This window comes from Pelophylax lessonae (genome assembly GCF_965119305.1).
Source record: "Pelophylax lessonae genome assembly, chromosome: 1".
Lineage (NCBI taxonomy): Eukaryota > Metazoa > Chordata > Amphibia > Anura > Ranidae > Pelophylax > Pelophylax lessonae.
In genome coordinates, this window is record NC_138768.1 from 719,301,660 (window position 1) to 719,328,440 (window position 26,781).

Here is a 26,781-nt window from a genome sequence, read left to right on the forward strand (position 1 = left end):
TGTTTTCTATGTACATTTTTAGTTTGATGTAACATTTTAAAGTACTGTGGGAGGTGTTAATGAGCCATTATGTGATTTTTATTAATGTAATTAGACCTTACTCCTTGTATTAATGTGACATATGTTTGCCAGATAAAATTCAAAATATTTGATCAAAAATTGAAGCTATATGAAAGTAACATATGTTTATATACAATGTATACACTTGTGTTTTTTTTTTTTTTTTTTTTATCTGCAGTAACATTCAGAATGAATGTTGGGTAATGTAACTTCCCATGTGTTCTGATATCATTTTATAGGTGCAGGGTGTCTCCTCCCCCTCCTCTTTCTAGAATGACACTTTTTTTTATTTGGGGGGGTACCTGATCATGACTTGAGCGGATGTTCTCCTCCCCCAATCCCCCCCCCTCCTCCTCACAGTCTTCTGAGACATGTCGCAGATCCCAAAAGACTGGGACCATTTCAATGCGCAGTGGGCACCCGGCTGTGAGGCCGCAAGCTATCACAGTTAAAGCTGAGGAAGTAAACTCTTTTTACTTGTACCTACAGGGAAGCCTTTAATAAGGCTTCCCTGTAGGTACTGTCAATATCTTCTAAACTTGCACAGTTTAGGAGATATTCAGAGTGCATGCAGCCAATGGCGTCATGGCAACATGTAGTCTGAAGGTGCAGCTTACCGCGCTGAACCTTCAGAGTCCGTGCTACATACAGACGGCTCCCACGCGCTTGCGCAGGAGTGACATCCTCGCGGCTCCGGCCATCCACAGTGCTGGAGCCCGCAAACCCAGAAGAACCACGGGGGAAGATTTCAGCCGTTTCAGAGGTGTGCGGGTACTGTTGAGATAGCTTTGTTCTAAGGTAAGTATTGCATAATGAGCGAGTATGTGATGCACACTAGCTCATTATGTCTTTGCCTTAAAGGTCGCCCCCCCCCCCAGGTTTACAACCTCTTTAAGGTGCCGGCACTGGGAACATGAAGGCTAGTGTGCTGGATCGTGGGACAGGTGGCTGGCTGCTTAATAAAAGTTTTACATCAGAGACTGGAGCTCCTCTTTTAAGCTTTTCTGTGTGTAGATTCCTCCCATCCCCAAAAAATAGCATCCCAGTGGCCATTTAAAGCATACTTCTTTTTTTGGACAAGTGGTGCCAAGCTCCATGGAGCATGGCCTAGTCTCAGAGTCTAGGGCAGGAGTCTCCAAACTATGGCCCTCCAGTTGTTCAGGAACTAAAATTCCCATCATGCCTAGTGAATTTCAGTTTTACAATGCCTCATGGGACGGGTAAATCTACAATAGCGAGAGGGCCGTAGTTTGGAGAACCAGATGAAACCAAGGTCAGAGGAGCAAATGGAAGAAACGTTTCTGGCTAACAGATGTAGTGAATGTTTAAACAAGGCTTTTATTTTTAAAGGTTTAAAATGCCTTACAGGTTAGGTTTTGTATTAAATAAATTGCTACAGTATATGCCGTAGATCTTTTTTTGCACTCAGGTGCTCATTCTCTATGTATAAATCTGATTAAATGTACTATGATGAGGCTGCAGATGTTGGAATATGTTACATGTTCCAAAGTTGAACTTATTCTTTAAAACCACCCCCAAAACAATCCCACTATCATTGGTAGTCGGTGGCATTTTAACACCCCATCCCCCACTACCACCACCACCTTTAAATAGCGATTCCAATTGTTTGATATGTGATACTTTAGGACCCCCACCACCACCACCACCTTTGATCTGGTTGTTCCTCCTTCCTGTTGTGTTTACAAACATTCAGCCCATTCACAAGGGAAGAGGAGCTTCCTCAGTCTAATGTGAATAGGCTCAATGTTTGTAAACCCTGGCAGTGTTTTTGTGTAGCTTGTCATGGCTGTGATTGGTTCACAGCTATCACAAAGTGCATAGACTAGTGATGGCGAACCTTTTTGAGCCCGAGTGCCCAAACTGCATCAGGTGCAAGAGAGGGGGAACAGAGAGAGAGAGAGAGAGAGAGAGAGAGGCATGTAGGAGAGATGGGTTAGGAGAGAGAGAAGGGCGGCTGAGAGATACAGTTGGGGCTAAGAGAGGAGAGTGAGGAGGGAGATGAGAGTGAGTGACCCTTAGCTCTGCCCCCCTAGTCTCTGTCTGCAGGTAGGTCTGTGTATGATCATGTCCGGTACCTCCCATGCCAGTCTCCGGGTGCTCTCTACTCTGTTCCTTCTAGTGGCTCCTTTGTAGCCTGCGCCTCCTGCCCGTCATCTTCAAGGCCCCCAGTCAGCCTGTTCTGGCCTCACTGTTGGTGTTTTAGCAGAGAGGAGGTTTGAGGAGTTCAGACTTTGGAAGGTACCATGGATGCTGCGCCCACTGCTCGCCTCTTTGGGTGTCAAGGAGGTAGTGAAGCTCTTTTCTCCCTCCCAGGCTTGAAGACCGATCTCTCCCCCCCCCCCCCCCCCCACCCCGTGGATGCTGCGGGGCCGCCCACTCACTCGCCTTATGCAGATAGATTCCCACACCTCGTCCTCGGCACTGTTTGCTTCCACGCTCCCGCCCTCACGAACCTGGACTCTCCATGGATCTCCCTCTACTTGCTCGCGTACCCACAGAGAGGGCTCTGCGTGCCATAGGTTCGCCATCACTGACGTAGACCATCTGATTTGCTATGTGTGTCTTGCCTGTATTTTAGATTTACAGTGATAACTTTTTTAATCCATTTACAACCGCCCAACATATATATGCGGTGGCAAAAGGGTAGGCTTTAATGCGCACAACACCGCACATACTGTATGCATAGCTGGGCTCTCTGCACTTTCCCAGCACAAAGATTGAGCCCTCAAAGGCAACTCTCGGTCCGGGCTAAAGATCAATAGCTGATGGGACCAGCTTCCGATTAGGTGACCACTGTGACAGGGGGTCACGTATGCGCTGATCTTTCCCACCCCTGTGTGTTGTGAAATGTTTATAGGGATGCCAGGACAGGTGGGAATGGGTTAAAATGTTGCTCCAGAAATACACCTCCATTTCCCTGTAGGATATGAAGATTAACGACTATAGAGAGATTTTGTACAAGATTTCTTTAGTATATTATTGTCCGGTAAAAAATGTATTCAGATAAATCTAAAATGTAGCATATTCTATTTTGTAGTTGGAGCTTTAGGGTCCCTTGTCCATTTTTCCAAGCTCTCTGTTTGGTTCTTTGATGTAAAGTCTGCGATTTATACTTTTCATGGGACTGCTGGGGCAAAGACAAGTGTCTTTTAAAGTAATAAACCAATCCTTGGACTGTACCGTTTGTTCCTGATCCAAGAGACAACTTCTCAGACAAGCTCTACATAGGCTGTAAGGGGAAGTGAGTGCTTATTGTTACTTTGATCACCAAAAATCAATGAAAACTCATGAAAGGATGTGTTTTTCCAGCATTCTTTTCAATGTTGAGATGCTCATTGATGGTCTGTCACAATTCTAATTACTCCTATGCATCATGTGATTGACAATTGGCTACCTCCAAATTGTTTCTTTTAATGTGACATTTGAAGTGTAGGTACCATGACCTATCAGGCTGGGCAGAGATGGGTGTTTTTTCAACAAGTGGGCTGGTCAAAAAAAAAAAAAAAGAAAACAACCAACCAAATTCCCCTATCTACTGAAGCGAAGTGGATGGAGGAATCCTCCCTGCTGTGTTATTATTTTGAGACAGGGGGGAATCCTCCGCTGTCAGAATACACTGATCAGCACTGCAGTTGCTAATTGTGTAGCAGTCTCCCCAGCACCCCATAATACTTACCTGTGCCCAGTCCAGCAATGTCCATGAGTCCCTCGGCTGTCCGGGACTTTTCCGCCAGATGGCTGAGATACAGCTGCGGCGCTTTTGGCTCCCGTGGCTGTCAATCATTGTCAGTGAGCCAATCAGGGGAGAGAGGGGGCAGGACCAAACGTCAGCTCTGTGTCTGAATGGACACACACAGCTGCAGCTCGGGTGCCTCCATAGCAAGCTGCTTACTATGGGGGCACTCGATAGGAGGAAGAGGCCAGGAGCAGGAATGAGGGACCCGAGAAGAGGAGGATACAGGCTGCTCTGTGAAAAACCAACTGCACAGGAGGAGGTAAGTATAACATATTTGTTAATTATTTTAAAAAGAGACTTTACAATCACTTTAAATGAAAGTTTTCCAACATTCATGTTCGACAGAACTTCATTGTGTCACGTGGGAATGGCCAAAGATGGATAAAAATCCAGCAGGTCCCTACTGAACTTGCCAAATTTTAGTCCATCTATGGCCACATTCAGCTGATATCAGAACACTGCTTACTGGTGATTGAGTATCTTACCGGAAAGGAAGTGATGGAAAATCTTTTCAAAGGGACAAAAACATATTTCTCTTACGTCCTCCGACAGTCGCCGCCTCTTCATATTCGTCACATATGGGGTATTAGACTTTGCTCCGAAGGAGTAGCTAGGCAAATGAATATGTTAACATTAAAGCTTTTAACATATCCCACCCTCAAGGGGTGGTCCCCTCAGTCAATACCCTCCTACTTCCTGCAACCATATCTCAGTTTTAATGTCTAGCTTGTCAGGAGTGGCTGGCTCTCTCTGTGCTGGGGCTTTGTGCCCCAGACTCTTTCTTCTTTTTTGATTTTTTGTTTGAGTTTTCTCTCTACCTTTACTTAGCTGTTCTTTTTGTCAGCTTTAGTTAGTTCTTCGGATGAAGAGGATCATGCGGGCTGGGTCTCGGGCTGATCCCCCTGGTCGCAGGTTGTGGGTCAGTGGCTTCCCAGCCTGCCATTGAGCGTTCAGCCAGGTAACGCTCCTGGCACAGTGAACGACCCATCCCTGTTCGGTGCAGGGATGATTGGTGAGGTGGCTACCTCACTGGACGCTGTGCGGTTTCTTAACCCCCATTCTGTGCGTCTTGTATGCGACTCTCCCTGCCTCATGTGCAGCGGCTTGTTCGCCTGTGCGGGTCCCCCACGCCACTGTGAGGTAAGTGTATTTATGTGGGGACCTGTCTGTCTGGGGGGGTGTCAGTCTGGGACTGTGTAACCTGCCTCTATTCACACTGTTTGTCTCCCTATCTCTCGGCTGCATGCTGTGGGCTGCAAGGGGGGGGGGGGAGCTGTGTGACACTATGTGTGTCAGCCTTGTCAGTGTGAGAAGCTGTGTGCTGTGGGGCATGTTTTGTGGCATGTTTGAGCATTATACAGCGATCGCTGCGGCGATCTGACATGTTTTTTTATATACAGACATGTGTGCATTACTGTACTGTGGAGCGGCGGTTTCGGCGCCAAACGGCGCCATTTTGCCTACACTCGCTCCGGCCGCATGTTCTACATGCATGGCGGCCATTTTCTTGTAGCCTCCCATAGGCTTTCATAGAGCGCCCTGGCAGCATCACTTCCTCTTCTCCAGGAACACCGATCGAGGCAGCAGCAGCGGCGAGGGTCTCCTCAGGTTATATCCTTCTTATCCATTGCCTGTGTCAGTTTTATTGTCCCTGTGGGGGTCTCATTGTGCTTGTGTGTGGTGCGGTGGGCTGCGCTCGCCGCGCTTGTTAAAGGGGCAGTTAACCCTTTATTATCCGGCATTTGTTATAGGGGCAATGGATTCTCAGGAGGGCAAATTTCCTACCGCCCTGGTGGAAAGCCAGGGGACCGCTGTTTCCCCCCCAGGGGGGGATTTAGCCACTATTGTGGCTGGCCTTGCTGCTCAGGTGCAGATGCTGGTGGCTGCTCAATCTACTAAAAGACCCAGAGTTGCTCTTTCCTCTGATTCTGAGGGTGAAGGTGATGGGGTTGTTATGGCGGGGGCCTCCTTATCGGGGTCCCGCTCCTCCCTGGATCTAGTGGGGCCCGAGGTGGAGGCTGAAGTTGAAGGGGTTGATAATTCTCCCCCTGACTCGCCTGAAGAGCTTGCAATCATGGATGAATTGATTGCTTCCATAAAACAAACGCTGCGTTTGCAGGATGAAGTGTGTCCCCCCGCTGCCTTGGCGCTCCTGGCACAGTGAACGACCCATCCCTGTTCGGTGCAGGGATGATTGGTGAGGTGGCTACCTCACTGGACGCTGTGCGGTTTCTTAACCCCCATTCTGTGCGTCTTGTATGCGACTCTCCCTGCCTCATGTGCAGCGGCTTGTTCGCCTGTGCGGGTCCCCCACGCCACTGTGAGGTAAGTGTATTTATGTGGGGACCTGTCTGTCTGGGGGGGTGTCAGTCTGGGACTGTGTAACCTGCCTCTATTCACACTGTTTGTCTCCCTATCTCTCGGCTGCATGCTGTGGGCTGCAAGGGGGGGGGGGGGAGCTGTGTGACACTATGTGTGTCAGCCTTGTCAGTGTGAGAAGCTGTGTGCTGTGGGGCATGTTTTGTGGCATGTTTGAGCATTATACAGCGATCGCTGTGGCGATCTGACATGTTTTTTTATATACAGACATGTGTGCATTACTGTACTGTGGAGCGGCGGTTTCGGCGCCAAACGGCGCCATTTTGCCTACACTCGCTCCGGCCGCATGTTCTACATGCATGGCGGCCATTTTCTTGTAGCCTCCCATAGGCTTTCATAGAGCGCCCTGGCAGCATCACTTCCTCTTCTCCAGGAACACCGATCGAGGCAGCAGCAGCGGCGAGGGTCTCCTCAGGTTATATCCTTCTTATCCATTGCCTGTGTCAGTTTTATTGTCCCTGTGGGGGTCTCATTGTGCTTGTGTGTGGTGCGGTGGGCTGCGCTCGCCGCGCTTGTTAAAGGGGCAGTTAACCCTTTATTATCCAGCATTTGTTATAGGGGCAATGGATTCTCAGGAGGGCAAATTTCCTACTGCCCTGGTGGAAAGCCAGGGGACCGCTGTTTCCCCCCCAGGGGGGGATTTAGCCACTATTGTGGCTGGCCTTGCTGCTCAGGTGCAGATGCTGGTGGCTGCTCAATCTACTAAAAGACCCAGAGTTGCTCTTTCCTCTGATTCTGAGGGTGAAGGTGATGGGGTTGTTATGGCGGGGGCCTCCTTATCGGGGTCCCGCTCCTCTCTGGATCTAGTGGGGTCCGAGGTGGAGGCTGAAGTTGAAGGGGTTGATAATTCTCCCCCTGACTCGCCTGAAGAGCTTGCAATCATGGATGAATTGATTGCTTCCATAAAACAAACGCTGCGTTTGCAGGATGAAGTGTGTCCCCCCGCTGCCTTGGCGGCTTATGGGACGCAGAGAAAACGCAGGACGCCGCAGGTTTTTCCCTGCAATGATGATTTTCAGCGCGCTGTTAAGGAACAATGGCGCAATCTACGCAAACCTTTTGCTGTACCAAGTAGGTTCAAGCTGCGTTATCCTTTCTCGCCTTCCACTGATGAAAGGTGGTGTGTGCCACCCCCGGTGGATCACGCAATTGCGGTTTTAAACAAATCCACTGCGATTCCTGCAGAGGATTCCCCTGTGTTCCGTGATGCCACGGATAGGAGATTGGAGTCTCTTGCCCGTCATACTTATTCTGTTGCAGGTTCTATGCTTCAGGCTCTGTTTGCCTCTCTCATGGCGGCCCAGGCGGTCGCAAGTTGGACGCAGATGCTTAGGCGCGTCCTAGTGGCCGATTCGGCCTCGCCGGCGACCCTGGATATGGTGGATCAAATCCACCAGGGTGTCATGTATCTGTGTGATGCGGACTTGGATCTAGTCCCGTTGGCTGCACGTGTGCACAGCGTGGCGGTGTTGTCTCGCCGCCTGGTTTGGTTGAAATGTTGGTCGGTGGACCAGTCTTAACGTAAGACCTTAGCCAATCTGCCTTATGATGGGTCTCGCCTTTTTGGGGAGTCCTTGGATGTGTTGATTAAGGGGATCACCGGAGGTAAGAGCACTCTCTTGCCCCATTTCCCCAAGGCTAAGGGGGCTTCTGGGAAGAAGCATGCTAATTTTCGGCCCCCTCAGGGGTCCTTTCGTGCCTTTCGGTCGCACTACAAGGGCAAACCGTTCAAAGGTCAAGGCTCTCAGAAGAAGCCCTGGTCTGGAAAACAGAAGTCCGGTCAATCCGGATCCGCAGCCCATAACAGTGCGGCCTGAAGGGGCGCCCTCACCCAGTTTTGGGGTGGGGGGACGCTTGCTCGGTTTTCTTCAGCCCTGGTTGACCCGCGTGCGGGACAGATGGGTTCAGGAGATCGTTCGATCTGGTTACAAGATCGAGTTTCTCTCTCGGCCGGAGAGCAGATTTTTTCCCTCAAATCTTCAACTGTCTCCAGAGCGTTTACGGGACCTGCACCTGGCGGTGCGGGACCTGAGGGCTCAGGGAGTGGTAGTTCCGGTGCCTCATCGGGACAGGTTTCGGGGGTTTTATTCCAATCTGTTCACCGTGCCTAGAAAGGAGGGCAAGGTTCGTCCAATTCTGGACTTGAAGGCTCTGAACCGCTCTGTGCGGGTTCGCAAGTTCCGCATGGAATCCCTGCGGTCGGTGGTGGCTGCCCTGGTTCCGGGGGAATTCATGGCCTCCATCGATTTGAAGGATGCGTATCTTCACATCCCCATTTTCGAGGGTCACCAGAGGTTCCTTCGATTTGCCATTGCGGAGGATCACTACCAGTTCGTGGCGTTGCCTTTTGGTCTCGCCTCGGCTCCGCAGGTCTTCACCAAGGTGCTTGCACCGGTTCTGGCATTATTGAGGGCCCAGGGCATTTCTGTCCTGGGGTATCTGGACGACATTCTGGTTCTGTCTGCGACCAGCCAGGGTCTGGAGAAGGACCTGTCTGTCACGATGCAAACTCTGCAGGAGTTTGGTTGGACGATAAATTTTCCAAAGTCGACACTGAGTCCGTCGGTTCGTCTTCCCTTCCTGGGAATGATTCTGGACTCTGTGCAGGCGAAGGTCTTCTTGCCGGAAGACAGACTAAGAACTCTTCATGAGGAAGTCGGGTCCCTCAGGGACGTTCCGCACTCGTCTCTGCGGACGTGCATGAGATGTCTGGGATTGATGGTCTCGGCCTTCGAGGCGATTCCCTTCGCCCAGTTTCACCCGCGGGGTCTCCAAGCGGAGATCCTGTCCATGTGGGACGGGCGACCTCAATCTCTGGATCTTCAAATCTCGTTGAGTCATCGCACCAGAAGAGACCTTCTGTGGTGGCTCCAGTCCCCGTTGGTGTCCGGGGGCAAGTCGTTTCGTCCTATCTCGTGGACGGTGATCACCACGGATGCCAGCCTGTCGGGCTGGGGTGGTGTTCTGGGCGTTCTGTCCGCCCAGGGAACTTGGTCGGAGGGGGAGTCTTCCCTTCCGATCAACATTCTGGAATTGCGTGCGATAAATCTCTGTCTTCATCGCTGGACGGACCGGCTGCAGGGCTGCCCGGTTCGGGTGCAGACGGACAATGCCACGGCGGTGGCCTACATCAACCACCAAGGGGGCACCAGGAGTGCCCGAGCGGCTCGAGAAGTGGCCGACATTCTGTCTTGGGCCGAGACTCATGTCCCGGCGATAATGGCGGTTCACATTCCGGGGGTGGAGAACTGGCAGGCGGACTATCTGAGTCGCCAGACCCTGGATCAGGGGGAATGGTCTCTCCACCCGGCTGTCTTCCAGATGTTGTGCGCGAAGTGGGGTCTTCCAGATGTGGACCTGTTCGCGTCTCGTCTCAACAACAAGGTGAGAAGGTTCGTGGCAAGGACGCGCGACCCTCGGGCAGACGCGTCGGACGCGTTAGTGGCCCCGTGGCATCAGTACAAGCTGATGTACGCGTTTCCACCGATTCAGTTGCTGTCCAGGTTCCTTTGCAGGTTACACTCGGAACGCAGCACGGTGATTCTTGTGGCACCGGACTGGCCTCGCCGGTCCTGGTACGCAGACCTCGTGAATCTGGCGGTCGACGCCCCGTGGCGTCTGCCTCTTCGAGACGATCTCCTGTCTCAAGGACCGATATACCATCCTGCTTTACAGTCTCTGGCTTTGACGGCCTGGCTGTTGAGACCGAGGTCCTGAAGGAGAAGGGTCTCTCCCCAGAGGTCGTTCATACTTTGATCAACGCGAGGAAGTCTTCCTCAGGGAAGGTTTATTACCATACTTGGAAGGCCTATTTTGCCTGGTGTGAGTCCAGGGGGTTTTCACCCCGCACGTACTCGGTTTCCCGAGTGCTGTCCTTCCTTCAAACGGGTGTCGATCAGCGTTTGGCGCTGGCTACGATAAAGGGTCAGGTGTCTGCGCTGGCCGTTCTGTTTCAACGTCCCGTGGCTTCCAACTCCTTGGTTGGCACTTTTGTTCAGGGTGTGCGGCATCTGGTTCCTCCTAAGAGGGATCCTTTGCCCCCTTGGGACTTGAATCTCGTTCTGTCTGTGTTGCAACGTGCTCCTTTTGAACAGATCAGGGAGATCTCGTTGTCTATGTTGTTCAAAAAGGTCGCCTTTTTGGTGGCGATCACTTCGGCTCGCAGAGTGTCGGAGCTGGCAGCTTTGTCCTGCAAGTCTCCGTATCTGGTTGTTCATTTGGATAAGGTGGTCTTGCGACCTAATCCTTCTTTTCTTCCGAAACGAGTTTCGGAATTCCATCTTAATGAGGATATTGTCTTGCCTTCGCTGTGCGCGAAGCCTAAACATCCAAAGGAGGTGAGATTACATTCTCTGGATGTTGTTCGGGCGATAAGGGTTTACCTTAAATCGACTGAGTCTTTTCGAAAGACGGACTCCTTGTTTGTTCTGCCGGAGGGTCCTCGGAAGGGCATGGCGGCGTCGGCCTCTACCATCGCCAAATGGATCAGGCAGACCATTGAACAGGCCTATGCCTTGCAGGGGAAGGTTCCCCCTGTGCCTGTGAAGGCGCACTCTACTAGATCTCTGAGTACGTCTTGGGCCTGTCGTCATGGGGCTTCTGTAGCCCAGGTGTGTAAGGCGGCGACTTGGTCGACCGTGCACACTTTCACAAAATTCTACAAAGTAGATGTTCAGGCATCGGCGGATGCTTCCTTTGGCCGCAAGGTTCTTAGTGCGGCGATTCCCTAGGGTCCCTTGTGGGGACCTCTGGCTGTTGGGATAAGTTTTTTATCCCCTGGTTATTTGTCTTTTCTTGGGTTGTTGCTCCTGTTGAGCACCTGTTTTTTCCTGTTGCCCAGCTGGGTTCCTTCCTTTGGTAAGGTTCCTTTCTTTGATGCGGAGACTGCGTTGCCTTTTCGGCGCGGATGCGTTTCCCACCCCTCATGTTTGCACTGCTTTGGGACGTCCCCATATGTGACGAATATGAAGAGGCGGCGACTGTCGGAGGACGTAAGAGAAAACGGAATTTTTGTAAAATCTTACCTGTAAAATTCCTTTCTCTGAGTCCTCCGACAGTCGCCGCCCCCGCCCCTCTTTTGGGGTTTGGTTGTATACTCTACTGCTATTCCACTAAAACTGAGATATGGTTGCAGGAAGTAGGAGGGTATTGACTGAGGGGACCACCCCTTGAGGGTGGGATATGTTAAAAGCTTTAATGTTAACATATTCTGTTGCCTAGCTACTCCTTCGGAGCAAAGTCTAATACCCCATATGTGACGAATATGAAGAGGCGGCGACTATCGGAGGACTCAGAGAAAGGAATTTTACAGGTAAGATTTTACAAAAATTCAGTTTTTTGATAGAGTGAGGAAGGGTTAGAGCCTACAGGGATGTTTCTTTTTTTTTTCCGCCATGCCTCCCTGTCATGGTGACAGCCCCTCCCTGTCCCTTCTAGGACAGACATCACCAGAAAAGGATGTGAAGGAAAATTTCTCCAGTGGGGTCACAGACAGCAATAAAAACCTGACATTTTTACGTATTCTTCTCCACTCTATTAAGCAATTACAGATGGCTAGGATTAGACTTTATTTTGTTAACATTTTTTATAGTATTTTAATGGTTACAGTTTGTGTCCTGAGTAGGCCTGCACGATATTGGAAAAAAAATATATTGCGATATTTTTTTTTCAACTATATATATTGCGATATTGAGGTCAATCCAGCCTTTCTGACCATAATGTATGTTACTGTAGGGAATGGGATTCAGTGCACACTGCAGCCTTGTACCATAGGGTTAATGTTAGTGACACTGTAGGGATTGGGAAGGATTCTGGGAATGGAAATCAGGAAGCATGCAGGCAGCCTTCTAAATTTTAATTGCAGATACAGGGCACTGGGCAGGTCAGGGTTAATATGGTAAAATCAATTAGTGACATGTCAGTGAGGCGGAGGGGCGCTATGGCTGATCCAGCGGTATTATAAGACTTAGCTAATATAATGTCATTCTACACACTATAAAGCCATCCCGTCTGGATCTGTGTTTTTCTTTTAACAAAAAACGTATGGCTTCTTTCTCTGCTCACTTAAGTAGATTACGGCATAAAAGTTCATTGTAAATTTTTTGTTTTGGTTATACTACTTGGCCGTAACATTAATTGCAGGCTTCCCAGCAGCTGTAGGGTTAAGCCAAAGACATAAATTCTTAATAAAGTACCTCTTCTTATCTCGATCAGATTAGATAGTGGTGGTTGTAGGAGGCTGGAGCTAGGAGCCGGGAAAGGATCTCAGCACACCGCATACATTTACTCACTCGTGAACTGCAGCCCGCCCCACACGTTCAGTGAGTCTCACTCTCCGCCCTAGATTTCTCAATGGCACATTCAGAGAACCAATCACGCCGTGAGTAGCGGCACAGCGGAACCAATCAGGTGTGCAGGCACGCGTGATTGGTTAGCTGTGCAGCTAATCACGACGTGATTGGCTCCCTGAATGTGCCATTGAGAAATCTAGGGCGGAGAGTGAGACTCACTGAACGTGTGGGGCGGGCTGCAGTTCACGAGTGAGTCAGTGTATGCTCACCGCTAAAGCGTCCCGACTTCTCCCCCTGCCTAACACGTTAGTCTGTGAGTCCTCCGAGTCCCCCCCTGCCTATGCAAATATCGTGACCTCGGCGATATGAATATCGCCTACGGCCACAGAACGATAGTCGATATCATATCGACTATCGTTCAGCCCTAGTCCTGAGTCATGCAACAGAATTTGTTTTCGTGATCATATTTGTCATATTTTAGTTAGCATTTTGGCATGGTGTTAATACATTGGTAATTCCACTGTAACATGTTCCTTTTGCTTATTTTTAGATATCAAATTGTTGTGGAAATCATTCAAGCAACTACAATTGGAAGCTTTCCCCAGATGAAGAGGCAGAAAGGTAAGTAGGTGTTCTGACAGGAGTACGAGCTACATATACGAATTTGTCCATGAAGCTGTGAACAGAGATTGTATGTAAATAAATAAGATGCATGACCTGGCTTTTAACAATTCTAGTGAGGCGTTTGTACTTCATTTATGTCTGGGGTTTATTTATATTATGTATCTTTACAGAAATGGTGAATTTTACTATATATCTCATTGGATATTGGACGTTAGAATAATTTTGAAATACAATTAAATAAATTACCCATCTGCACAAACACAGCACATAGTTTAACTGTTGAATGCATATTATTTTTAATCCCTTCAATAAATGTTTTAAAATCTTTGCTTTAGTGATAATTTGTAGGTTTGATAGGTTTTAAACCAGACAGTCCAGTTTTGGAAATTGCTGAAGATCAAAACCTTTCCTCTTTTCTAGTGATACCACGAAATTCCAGCCGCCGAAAATTATCGGCCGAAAATAGGGTTTTCAGCATTGTGCCGAAAGAAAAAAAGGTGCTATGGCTGCCGAAAACACCTGCGGTTTTACCGCAATTTTACTGTGCTTATGGTGTGTATTTCATAGGTCATGTTACTCAAAAAAAATGCATTTTTGATGCATTCTTGCTGCGTTTTCAATGAATTGCAATGGCAAGTGCATTTTTGGTGCGTTATTTTTAACTGACCAAATATGCTCCAAAAATGCAGCAAGCAGGATTTTTAAAACCGCTTCAAAAGGTGCCGATAATGGCGGACGATAAATTCATATTCATTTAAATTCACGATATGAATTTACATACAGTATCTCACAAAAGTGAATACATCCCTCACATTTTCGTAAATGTTTTATTATATCTTTTCATGTGACAACACTGAAGAAATTACACTTTGCTACAATGTAAAGTAGTGAGTGTACAGCTTGTATAACAGTGTAAATTTACTGTCCCCTCAAAATAATTTAACACACAGCCAATAATGTCTAAACCGCTGTCAACAAAAGTGAGTACACCCCTAAGTGCACATATCAAAATTGGGCCCAATTAGCCATTTTCCCTCCCCAGTGTCATGTGACTCGTTAGTGTTACAAGGTCTCAGGTGTGAATGGGGAGCAGGTCTGTTAAATTTGGTGTTATCGCTCTCTCATACTGGTCACTAGAAGTTCAACATGGCACCTCATGGCAAAGAACTCCCTGAGGATTTGAAAAAAAGAATTGTTGCTCTACATAAAGATGGCCTAAGCTATAGGAAGATTGCCAAGATCCTGAAACTGAGCTGCAGCACGGTGGCCAAAACCATTTAGCCGTTAAACAGAACAGGTTTCACTCAGAATAGACCCCGCCATGGTCGACCATAGAAGTTCATTGCACGTGCTCAGCGTCATATCCAGAGGTTGTCTTTGGGAAATAGATGTATGAGTGCTGCCAGCATTGGTGCAGAGGTTGAAGGGGTGGGGGTGGTCAGCCTGTCAGTGCTCCAGTGCTCAGACCATACGCCTCACACTGCATCAAATTGGCCTGCATGGCTGTCCCAGAAGGAAGTTTCTTCTAAAGATGATGCACAAGAAAGCCCGCAGTTTGCTTAAGACAAGCAGACTAAGGACATGGATTACTGGAACCATGTTCTGTGGTCTGATGAGACTAAGATAAACTTATTTGGTTCAGATGGTGTCAAGCATGTGTGGCTGCAACCAGGTGAGGAGTACAAAGACAAGTGTGTCTTGCCTACAGTCAAGCATGGTGGTGGGAGTGTCATGATCTGACACTCGAGAGCTACAGTTTGAGGGACCATGAATGCCAACATGTACTGTGACATACTGAAGCAGAGCATGATCCCCTCCCTTCACGGACTGGGCCGCAGGGCAGTATTCCAACTTAACGACCTCAAACCCACCTCTAAAATGAACACTGCCTTGCTAAAGAAGCTGAGGGTAAAGGTGATGGACTGGCCAAGCATGTCTCCACACCTAAACCCCATTGAGCAATTGTGGGGCACCCTCAATCAGAAGGTGGAGAAGCACAAGGTCTCTAACATCCACCAGCGCCACAATGTTGTCATGGAGGAGTAGAAGATGACTCCAGTGGCAACCTGTGAAGCTCTGGTGAACTCCATGCCCAGGTTGGGTTAAGCCAGAGCTGGAAAATAATAATGGTCACACAAAATATTAACATTTTTGGCCCGATTTGGACATTTCTACTTGGGGGTATACTCATTTTTGTTGCCTGCGGTTTAGACATTATTGGCTGTGTGTTGTTGTTTTGAGGGGACAGCAAATTTACACTGTTATACAAGCTGTGCACTCACTACTTTATATTGTAGCAAAGTGTCATTTCTTCAGTGTGGTCACAGAAAAAGATATAAAATATTTTAAAAAATTGGAGGGGTGTGTTTACTTTTGTGAGATACTGTGTGTGTATATGTAATATATATATATATATATATATATATACACACACACACACACACACACACACACACACACACACACACACACACACACACACACACACACACACACACACACACACACACACACACACACTGTATATATACCGTCAATGGCGGTTTCGACCAAGGGCATCCTAAATTTTCGGTTTTGGTTTCAGCACCACTACTCTTTTCTAAAGGGTGTCTCCCCCCCTAAAACAAAATTATTCTTTCCAACCTGTCCTCAGTGAACTGCTAATCCCCCCATTCCTCACCATGTGGAGTTGGGTGACTGATTGTAGCTACCCTAGAAAAGGAAGTGCGTTCACAAGATTACCAGATAAGACAGCTATAAAAAAGAAAACTGATGTAGTTGCCATATCTAAGGACTGGTAAGCTGCTGTAAATTGCATTTATGCTTTTGGCTTTAGATATACTTTAACCCTGATATCCCTGCAATTTGTTTGAGTACAAAGTCTAAGTATCACAAATATATTTTTTGCTTTGTGTCATTTTCAAAATGATTTTATTCTGACCGGTCAGCTCACTTAGGTGGCTCTTCTGTTGTTTATTTGTTCAGATTAATGAGGAACTTCAGCAGCTACAAATATTGGGGAGGCTGAGATGACCTTATTATCCTCAACCACGAGGGAGTGGGTAAAATGGGTACTGCTCCCCCCCCCCCCCCCCAAAAAAAAAAAAAAAATTAAGCCGCAGTTAACATAGAGGCTGGGGGAGGAAGAAAAGGACAGCGATTTTAATTGGGGGGGGGGGGGTCCACATTCAAGTATCAGCATTTTAACACTAGGAGTTAGGAAGGAGTAGGACTAGGAAGGAGTGATTATGTGGTTGTAGATTAGTCTGTTATAATATGCTGTTGCACTGGGCAGGCATAGATAACACATGCTTTTGTCGGACCACCAATATCACTCCTCATTATTATCCTAAATAAGGAATTATAGCTCACAGCTTTCTATCTATTTTCTTTTTATCTGTGGCTGGTTTTCCGGATTTATGCTGGGCAAAAAGATGATTGTTGCTGTTCAACACAGAACCTGATAAATAATTGTAGATACCCATAGGGAAGGCCGTGTGACTTACTTATTATATAGATTTCAGTCTGGTTACCTTCCTGAGCAACTCCATTCCCTGTGGTGATATAATGCTTGCAAATAATAACAGATCGCTGTCGTTATTAAGGCTACAAACTGGTAATGGTGGAAAAAGTAGAAACTGTTGTTGTTCTTTCTAATCAGTACTAACAATTGGCAGAAACACTATATACGAAAAAAAAAACAAAAGATAACCTAGATTTTATTCAGGAGCTTGCAAAACCGGTTAAGATTTGTGCTCCATTTCCTATATTACATTGTAAGAAATCTTTTTTGGACCTATGAAAAGTGATATTTCACTAATAGGGACTCAAATGGCAAAGATCTGATGCAGGTTCTAACCCTTACTATGCTGTGTAAACACCTGCAGTACTCAACACCAATAGGTATAATATACAGTGGGTAAAATAAGTATTGAACAAGTCTCCATTTTTCTAGGTAAATATATTTCTTAAGGTGCTATTGACATGAAATTTTCTTCACATGTCAGTAGCAACCATGCAATCCATACGTACAAAGAAACCAAAAAAAAATATGTTCGTAAATTAAGTCATGTGTGATAAAATGTAATGACACAGGAAAAATTAGTTGAACACATGAAGAAAGGGAAGTGCAAAAAGGCATTGAAAGCCAAGACACCAGTTGAAATCTATCTGATCTGTGCAAATTAATATCCGCTGGTTCAGTCTCAACTGATGGCCTATAAAAAGATGTTTTATTACCAAGGTGTCACACCAAACATCTCATGATGGGTAAAAGCAAAAAGCCTTCTTAAGATCTTTGCAACATTTTTGTTGTAAAACATACTGATGGCATTGGTTACAGAAGTATTTCAAAACTTCTGACCAAGTGAGCACTGTTGGGGCCATAATCCAGAAGTGGAAAGAACATCATTTCACTATAAACCAACCATGGTTAGGTGCTCCTTGCAAGATTTCTGACAGAGTGGTGAAAAGAATTATCAGAAGAGTTGTGCAAAAGCCAAGAACCACTTGTGGAGAGCTTCAGAAAGACCGGGAATTAGCAGGTACAATTATTTCAAAGAAAACTAAAAGTAATGTACTCAACCGCCATGACCTGTATGCGTGCCTACCACGTTAGACACCATTGCTGATAAAAAAGCATGTTGAAGCTCGTTTAAAGTTTGTTGCACAACATTTAGACAAGCCTGTGAAATACTGGGAGAATATAGCCTGTTTAGATGAAACTAAAATTGAACTCTTTGGATGCCCTAATACACACCATGTTTGAACGTCAAAGGGCACTGCACATCACCCCAAAAACACTATACCAACAGTGAAGTTTGGGAACTTCATGGTGTGGGTCTGTTTTTCAGCATATGGTACTGGAAAACGTGAATTCATTGAAGGAAGGATGAATGGAAAAATGTACCAAGACATTCTTGATAAAAACCTGCTGCCATCTTTCAGGATAATGAAGAGAAAACGAGAGTTTATATTTCAGCAAGACAATGATCCCAAACACAAAGCCAAGGAAGCTCTCAATTGGTTTCAAAGAAAGAGAAAATAAAGCTGCTGGAATGGCCAACCAATCACTTGACATTAATCCAATAGAAAAATCTATGGAAAGAACTAAAGATCAGAATTTATAAGAGGTCCACGGAAACTTCAAGATTTTTATTTTTTTTCAATACTCTTTATTTTATTTATTTCAAAGACCAGAAAATATATAATAAAACAGATAACTGTAAAAAGCAGGTGCATTTTTAAACAATAATGGCAGATCTTGTAACGGCCACCAGTAACATGCAAAATGGGCAGGAGTGCTCAACAGTCAGTGTGCCAATCGGACAAGCAGAGGAAATCCTCATTCAGAACCTGCCCAATGATCCAGGCCAGGCCCTCAGGGAATATCCCCTGCGTTAGCCCGGGTGTCCCCTGACGATCATCAACTAGAATTATACCATATTACTGCCTAATAAGAAACATATATTATAAAATGCTAGTAAGAGAGACTTAAGAGGCGAAAAGAAAGGGAGTTGCCCCTAGGGGAGCAAGGAAAGGAAGAACGAAGAGAAAACAAGTAAAACAAGTGATGTAGAGGCAGCAAGGCAAATAAAAAAACGTTGATCCAGAGCTATAGGGGAAAAGGAGCATCGTTCCCCCACCGTGGTGTGACATCAGGTAACTTAGGCCGCCTAGGCAGCGCCTCTAGACCTCATCTCAGGGGAAAGACATCTGCAGGGTGTGTGGCCCCGACCAAGCATTACTAGGCATCGGGGATCTCATCTGAGTAGAACATCCAACCCGTCCATATATCCATAAACGGAGACTGCTAATCCTTGAGAGTCATCACCCTCCGTTCCGCACTCATGACTCCATTCACCTCTCGCTTCCACTCAGCCAGAGTGGGACAAGAAGCCTGTTTCCAGTGCCTCGGGATCAAACATTTAGCGGCATTCAGTAAAAATGGGGTGACACTGCGTTTTATACCTCTTAGAGGATTTGACATCATGAAAGAGACATTGGAGTGGGGTGCAGTCGGGCGGAGTGATGGCTAGTTTCTGAATCCATGGATAGATGGAGTCCCAAAAGGGTCTAGTGAGGGGGCAATCCCACCAAATATGTAAGAACGTGCTCCGTTGGCCACAGCCCCTCCAAAAGTAGGGATCTGCGGTAGGAATCATTTGTGCTAGTCGCGAGGGGGTTCTGTACCAGTGGGAAAGAAATTTTGTAGGAGGACTCCTGGACCAAAATCACACCTAAGCAATGCATGCAACTAATGTTTAAAAAAAATCACTGCACTACTGTCATAGAGACCATCTGCAGGCACTGCAACACAACAATGTTGTTAAGGACTATTATTGGGCACTATTTATTTTATTTTTGCTATCAGCCATTATGGCTGCACTTGCACTGAGCACTTGGTAAGGGCATCAGCATATGCCTAATTAGCACCTCACTTGGCATGGTGCACTTTATTAAATAATAATATATTTAGTTATTATCATCCTTTTCACAAAAACTCTTACTGTTTGATAAGAGTATTGAGGGAATATATTGATTTGAATTATTTGGATTTATGTTGGATATAATATGTTTAAGCTTTCACTTTTGCACTTTATATTACTTGTTTTTTTACCCATATTCCCTTAAGCAGGTAGAGCCATATACCAACACTAGTTTTCTATTTTCAATAGTAGAGATAAACCAACTTCATAAGTCCTAAAAAAAAATGTAAAAAAATGAATAAATAAAGTCCTCAGTTATATAAATAGGTGCTCTGAGAATTAAAGTCCATATCTAAACAAAGGAGGAACTTCACGTGTTCAAATGTTCAAAAATGGAGAATTGTCACCCTTGCTGCTACCATCACCAAAAGAAAGAGACAGGAGCGCTTACCAGAATTAATGGACTCAAATACCATTGGTAAAGAGTCATACAGGCAGAAAGTGTCACCTGTGGTGCAATAATCTCCCAATGGTTTTCATCGTCTCCCCAAACTTTTAATAGGCATATAGGAACTCGGGTACCCAAAAAAACAAAAAGCCTCTTCATAGTGTAAAACCATCAAAGATAGACTTTATTTAAAGGTAGAAAACTTACAATCTCTGAATAAAAATGAAAAATAGTGTGACCACAAGGAAATCCAACTGGTGCAATATTATGGAGCAAACACAATGAACTTGACGCATTTCGTCCTCAGACTTTAGCTGGTACCCTGCCTCAACACACTGTGGGAGGGATACCGCCCTGTGGGAGAGGCGAGGGTCATCAACGCATATTCCGGTTCCTCAGTGACCACTGCCCTCATTTTATTGCACAGATTGTATGAATTTGCGAATCTATCTCTGGAACACTGTAAGTGAATTTTATTATGTGTATTCAAATAAAAGGAACGTATTACACTATTTGGAACCTCTCTCTTCTTCTATATGCGAGTGGTGGTGATCTCGTAAGGACCCACAGGAAGTGACCTCTCTCCACTTACCAGAACAAGCTTGATAGACCCACATGCTGTATTGCTAAGGGGTCCACGACGTCTGGTAAGTTCAAGCACTTTGGGGTTGAGCACAGATCACTGCATGAGAGTTACAGAATATTACAGCACTTTAACAGTTTGGCAAAGAAGAACTTTATTTTAAAAAGGTTTTCTATGGACTTTCACTGTCTACTTGTTTTGAACAAGAAATTTTTTTTTGCACGGAAGTGATCGGTTTGGTTTTTGCACATCATATGTTGTATTTGCACTACAAGTGTCACTGTATTTGCTCTGTGGTTTATGGTTTACATGTTTCGCTGTGTGATGAGCAGCAGCCAGAGGAATTTATTAATTTACGAGTACAGATACACGTAGCGCAGGGTTTTATATAGCAAAAATATTATACTATATAGCTTTTTTTTTTTTGTTTTTTTTTTTTGTTTTGGGTACACTGTCTTGGAAATGAGAACACCAGAGAAAATAGACACCCCACACTTTTTGCTTTGGAACATATGAGCTTTATTTACTCATGCTGGGTCATATAGTCTGATGAGAGTCTAAAATTACTACAAGAGTTGAATGTTGGTGAACAACAGAAGCTTGCTAGTGGATTATAGAAATGCTGGTCCTATGTGTATGTTATTATTCGCCTGGGGTGTATTTTTCCAGCAGCTGAAGGACTTTTTTTTTTTTTTTTTTTAATTCAATTGATTTTTTTGGACTTCTGAGCGCTGAGGACGACCTATAATATTCCTGTACTTTGACATTCTAATTAAATTCCTGACAGAAGTACATTTAGGTTTTTATTTTTCCTTAATTTATCTGTATTTCTATACATGTAAAGTGTATGTAAAACCTAAATCGTGTTAAAAGTATGAGGGTCTTCAAAGGTCTTGGTTAAAGTGATTGTAAAGTCTTTTTTTTTCCCCTCTAAAAATAACAAACATGTTATACTTACCTGCTCTGTTGCAGTGGATTTGCACAGAGCAGCCAAGGATCCTCCTCTTCTCGGGTCCCTCTTCCACTCTCCTGGCCGTTCCCTCCTGTTCAGTGCCCCAAAGTAAGCATCTTTTTGTGGGGGCAACCTAGCCAAGTTACAGCTCCCTGTGTCTATTCAGACACGGAGCCCCAGCCATGCCCCCTCTCCCTCCTGGTTGGTCATTTGCGCTGCTCCGGTCTCAGCCAATCAGAAGGGAGAAGACGGCTGAGACAATCATGGTTGTTTTTATGGACTTTTGTAACCATTAATAAACCTGTTTTTGCATTGAGTGAGAGTGCAGCCATGTGATCATTCATCCCATATTGTTTCTGCAGCATAGGCAGGGCGTGCACCTCACTATCCACAGTGCGTCTGAGCATGATACCTGGATGTATCACCTGTGAGCAGCTGGATTTCGTTATTTTCTAGGCATGGTTGTTGCACCATTATCAGATTTTTTTTTTAATCAATCTCTTCTAACAGAGGTCACCTATGACTGGCGGAGAGCGGATATGGAACCTATCTACAAGAAGAGTAGCAAGGTAAAATCTGGCAATTACAGGCCAGTGAGTTTAACATCTGTTGTAGTCAGGTTAATTGAATCACTCCTGAAAAGAAGGATCAATAATTTCTTAAAAACCCAACTTGCTGGACCCAAAGTAGCATGGCTTTACTGAAGGCACATTGTGTCAGACTAATTTGACTGAATGTTTTGACTATATCACTAATGTTTTGGACCAGGCTGGTGCTGTGGACATAACCCATCTGATTTCTACAAGGCATTTGATTCTATTTTGGATAATGATGAAATAAAAAAGTTGTACAAGCTAGGGCTTAACCCTTGGGTGGTAAAGTGGATACGCAGTTGGCTAAAGGATAGATACCAGAGCGTGGCTGTAGATGGGGTTAATTTGAAACAGAGACCAGTCACTAGTGGTGTACCACAAGGCTCTGTTATAGCTCCTGTTCTTTTTTATCTACAACACCAATTCCAAAAATGTTGGGATGCTGTGTAAAATCCACATAAAAACAGAATGCAATGATTTGCAATTCTCATAAACCCATATTTTATTCACAGTAGAAAACCTATCAGATGTCTAAACTGAAAAAATCTACCATTTTAAGAACAAAATAAGGTGATTTAGAATTTGATAGCAGCAACACATCTCAAAAAACTTAAAAGGGCAATAAAAAGGTGGCCCGTAACATGACTGGATATAAAAAAAAGTATCTTGAAGAGTCACTGTCTCAGAAGTAAAGATGGGCACAGGTTCAACAATCTGTGAAAAAGCTACATGTAAAAATTGTAAACCATTTCAAAATATTGTTCCTCAAAGTACAATTGCAATGACTTTACATATATTATCATCTACAGTACATAATATGATCTAAAGCAGCCTTTCTCAACCTTTTCAACACAGATGAACCCTTAAAATAAATTTCTGGTCTCAGGGAACCCTTGCTAAAAGTTCAAAATCTTCAACTCATGACACATTAGTGGGACAATCAGTGGGAAGAATGCTCCTTACTCTTGTCATCATTGGGAAGAATTACCCCCTTAAAGATAGCTAAAAGGAACAATGGTGTCATTGGAAACTTATCTGAGAGCCAGAAATTGCCCATTGCTCAAGGAACCCCTAGCAACCTCAGGAAGAACCCTACGGTTCCACGCAACCCTGGTTGAGAAACCCTGATCTAAAGACTCGGAATCTGCAGAATTCTCTGTATGCAAGGGACAAGGCAAAAACAGTTGGATTGGTGATCTTCGGCCTTCAGACTGCATTGCATTAAAAACAGGCATGATTCTGTGATGGACGTCACTGCATAGGCTCAGGAATACTTTCAAACATCACTGTATGTTTACCATGCAATCCAAAAATGCAAGCTAAAACTATCGTGCAAAGAAGAAGCCATATCTGAACATGATCCAGAAACGCTGCCATCTTCTCTGGGCCAAAGCTCATTTAAAATGGTCTGTTGCAAAGTGGAAAACTGTTTTGTGGTCAGACCAATCAGAATTACATTTTTTTGGCATCCATGAGCACCGTATCCTCTGTACTAAAGAGGAGAGGGACCTTATGGCTCGTTATCTGCTCTCAGTTTAAAATCCTACATCTCTAATGGTATGGGGGTGCTTTATTGCAAATTGATTAGCCGACCGGAACCATCAATGTTGAAAGATACAGTGCATCTAGAAAGTATTCACTGCACTTTACTTTTTTTATTATTTTATGTTAGCCTTCTTCCAAAATTGAATAAATTCATTATTTGCCTTAAAATTCTTCAAACCATACCCAATAATGACAATGTGAAAGAAGTTTGAAATCTTTCCAAATTTTTTAAAAATAAAAAAGGAAAAAATCTAACATGCATAAGTATTCAAAGCCTTTGCTCAATTATTTGTTGAAGCACCTTTGGCACAAATTAGAATTGGTCTTTTTGAGTATGATGCTACAAACTTGGCATACCTATTTTTGGGCAGTTTCTCTGGTTCTTCTTTGCAGGATCTTTTAAAGCTCCATCAGGTTGGATGGGGAGCGTCGGTGCACAGCCATTTTCAGATCTCTCCAGAGATGTTCATTCTGGTTCAAGTCTGGGCTCTGGCTGGGTCACTCAAGGACATTCACGGAGTTGTTCCGTAGCCACTCCTTTGTTATCTTGGCTGTGTTCTTAGGGTCGTCATCCTGTTGGAAGACGAACCTTCGCCCCAGTCTGAAGTCCAGAGTGCTCTGGAGCAGGTTTTCATCAAGGATGTATGTCCCTGTACATTGCTGCATTAATCTTTCCCTCGATCCTGACTAGTCTCCTAGTTCTAGCCGCTGAAAAACATCCCCACGGCATGATGCTGCCACCACCATTAGCCAGGTGATGAGCGATGCCTGATTTCCTCCTGACATGAATAATCTTTTTCATCAGACCAGAGAATTTTGTTTCTTTCAGGTGCCATTTGGCAAGTTAGCAAATTCCAGGCAGGCTATCGTGTGCCTTTTACTAGGAGATGGCTTCCGTCTGGGCACTCCACCATACAGGCCTGATTGGTGGAGTGCTGTAGAGATTGTGGCTCTTCTGGAAGGTTCTCCTCTCTCCACAGAGAAATGCTGGAGCTCTGTCAGAGTGACCATCGGGTTCTTAGTCACCTCCCTGACTAAGGCCCTTCTACCTCGATCGCTCAGTTTGGCCAGGCGGCCCGCTGTAGGAAGAGTACTGGTGTTTCCAAACAAATTCCATTGAAGGATGGTGGAGGCCACGGTGCTCATTGGGACCTTCAATGCTGCAGACATTTTTTCGCACCTTTCCCGAGATCTGTGCCTCGATACAATCCTGTCTTGGAAATCTACTGACCATTCCTTAGACTTCATGGCTTGTTTTGTGCTCTGCCATGCACTGTTAACTGTGGGACCTTATATAGACAGGTGTGTGCATTTCCAAATCATGTCCAATCATTTGAATATACCACAAGTGGACAATCAAGTTGTAGAAACCTCTCAAGGATGATCAGTGGAAGCAGGATGCACCTGAGATCAATTTTGAGTGTCATGGCAAAGTCTGTAAATACTTCTGTACATGTAATATTTTTTTTCCACTTTTTATGTTTAATAGATTTGGAAAGATTTCAAACAAACGTCTTTCACATTAGGCCTGCACGATATTGGGAAAAAAATATAATGTGATATTTTTTTCCAACGATGTATATTGCGATATTGAGGGACCCGTCAATCCAGGCTAAAGTCAACAAGGGATTGGGAAGGATGCTGGGAATCGAAATCATGAAGCATGCAGGCAGCCTTCTAAATTTTAATTGCAGATACAGGGCACTGGGCAGGTCAGGGTTAATAATGGTACTCTGAAATCAATTACTCAGTCTCAGTGACAGTGTGGAATCAATCGGATTATTCAGTGACAGTCTTTCTCACAGTAAATAAAAACTAGAAAGATCTGCACTTAGGATAGAAAATAAAGAACTAGGGAGATAGATATGTATATATATATATAATATATATATATATATATATAGAGAGAGAGAGAGAAATATAAAGGAGGTTGGCTGCAGCCCACTTCAGAATATAACCCTGGAAGGGGTTATATAATAGATTATAAAAAGGAAGAGGAAGTGATTGGCGCTGCCAGTATATATGTGAAATACAATAAATAATCTATATTGACATGGTGTGTATACAAAAAGGGAAAAGTAGATGGATGGATGTATATGTAGAGGAAAATAAATTATTAATATATAAATCACCTCTGAATTATTAATAATTTATTTTCCTCTACATATACATACATCTACTTTTCCCTTTTTGTATACACACCATGTCAATATAGATTATTTATTGTATTTCGCATATATACTGGAAGCGCCAGTCACTTCCTCTTCCTTTTTACTTTCGCACAGTGGTGGTGGTAGGAGGCTGGAGCGGTGGACTAGGAGCCGGGAAAGGGTCACAGCACAGCCGCATACATTTACTCACTCGTGCACTGCAGCCCGCCCCACACGTTCAGTGAGTCTCACTCTCCGCCCAGTTTTCTTAATGGCACATTCAGGGAACCAATCACGCTGTGAGTAGCGGCACAGCGAACCAATCAGATGTGCAGGCTCGCGTGATTGGTTAGCTGTGCAGCTGCTCATGGCGTGATTGGTTCCCTGAATGTGCCATTGAGAAACTAGGGCGGAGAGTGAGACTCACTGAACGTGTGGGGCGGGCTGCAGTGGGATGGATGTGTGAGTTCTCCTCCGAGTCCCTGCCTAACGGAAGTCTGTGAGTCGTCCTCCGAGTCCCTTCCCCCTGCCTATGCAAAATATCGTGACCTCTGCGATATGAATATCGCCTACGGCTGCAGAACGATAGTCTATATCATATCGACTATCGTTCAGCCCTATTTCACATTGTCATTATGTTGTATTGCTTGTAAAATTTTGAGGAAAATATAATTTAATCCATTTTGGAATAGGGCTGCAACATAAAGTGTGGAAAAAGTGAAAAGCTGTGAATACTTTCCGGATGCACTGTATATTCTGGTTTTATTTATCTATTCTTTTCACAAATGTACAGCTCTCCCCTTCCCAACTCCCCCCCCCCCCCCCTTCACTCTTCCATTCCTCTCCTGTGCATCCTCCCCTCTTTCTCTATGCTTATCTATGCTTGTCTTCTCCCCCATTCCTTCTAGATTTCTGCTTATCTGCTAGTATTTTTAAATTCCACCAATCATCTCCATTTATTTGAGAAGCTGT

The 26,781-nt window shown here is 45.1% G+C and overlaps 1 protein-coding gene across 2 annotated transcripts in view; it reads left to right on the forward strand.

Annotated features, from left to right (window-relative positions):
• Nucleotides 1–26,781, forward strand: part of SNX25 (sorting nexin 25) — a 368,398-nt gene that overhangs the window by 256,668 nt on the left and 84,949 nt on the right. For both annotated transcript variants that reach the window (XM_082258976.1, XM_082258977.1), the window contains exon 6: nucleotides 13,037–13,107. In XM_082258976.1, coding sequence (XP_082115102.1) covers nucleotides 13,037–13,107 — 71 coding nt within the window. The remainder of the gene's footprint in view (nucleotides 1–13,036; nucleotides 13,108–26,781) is intronic.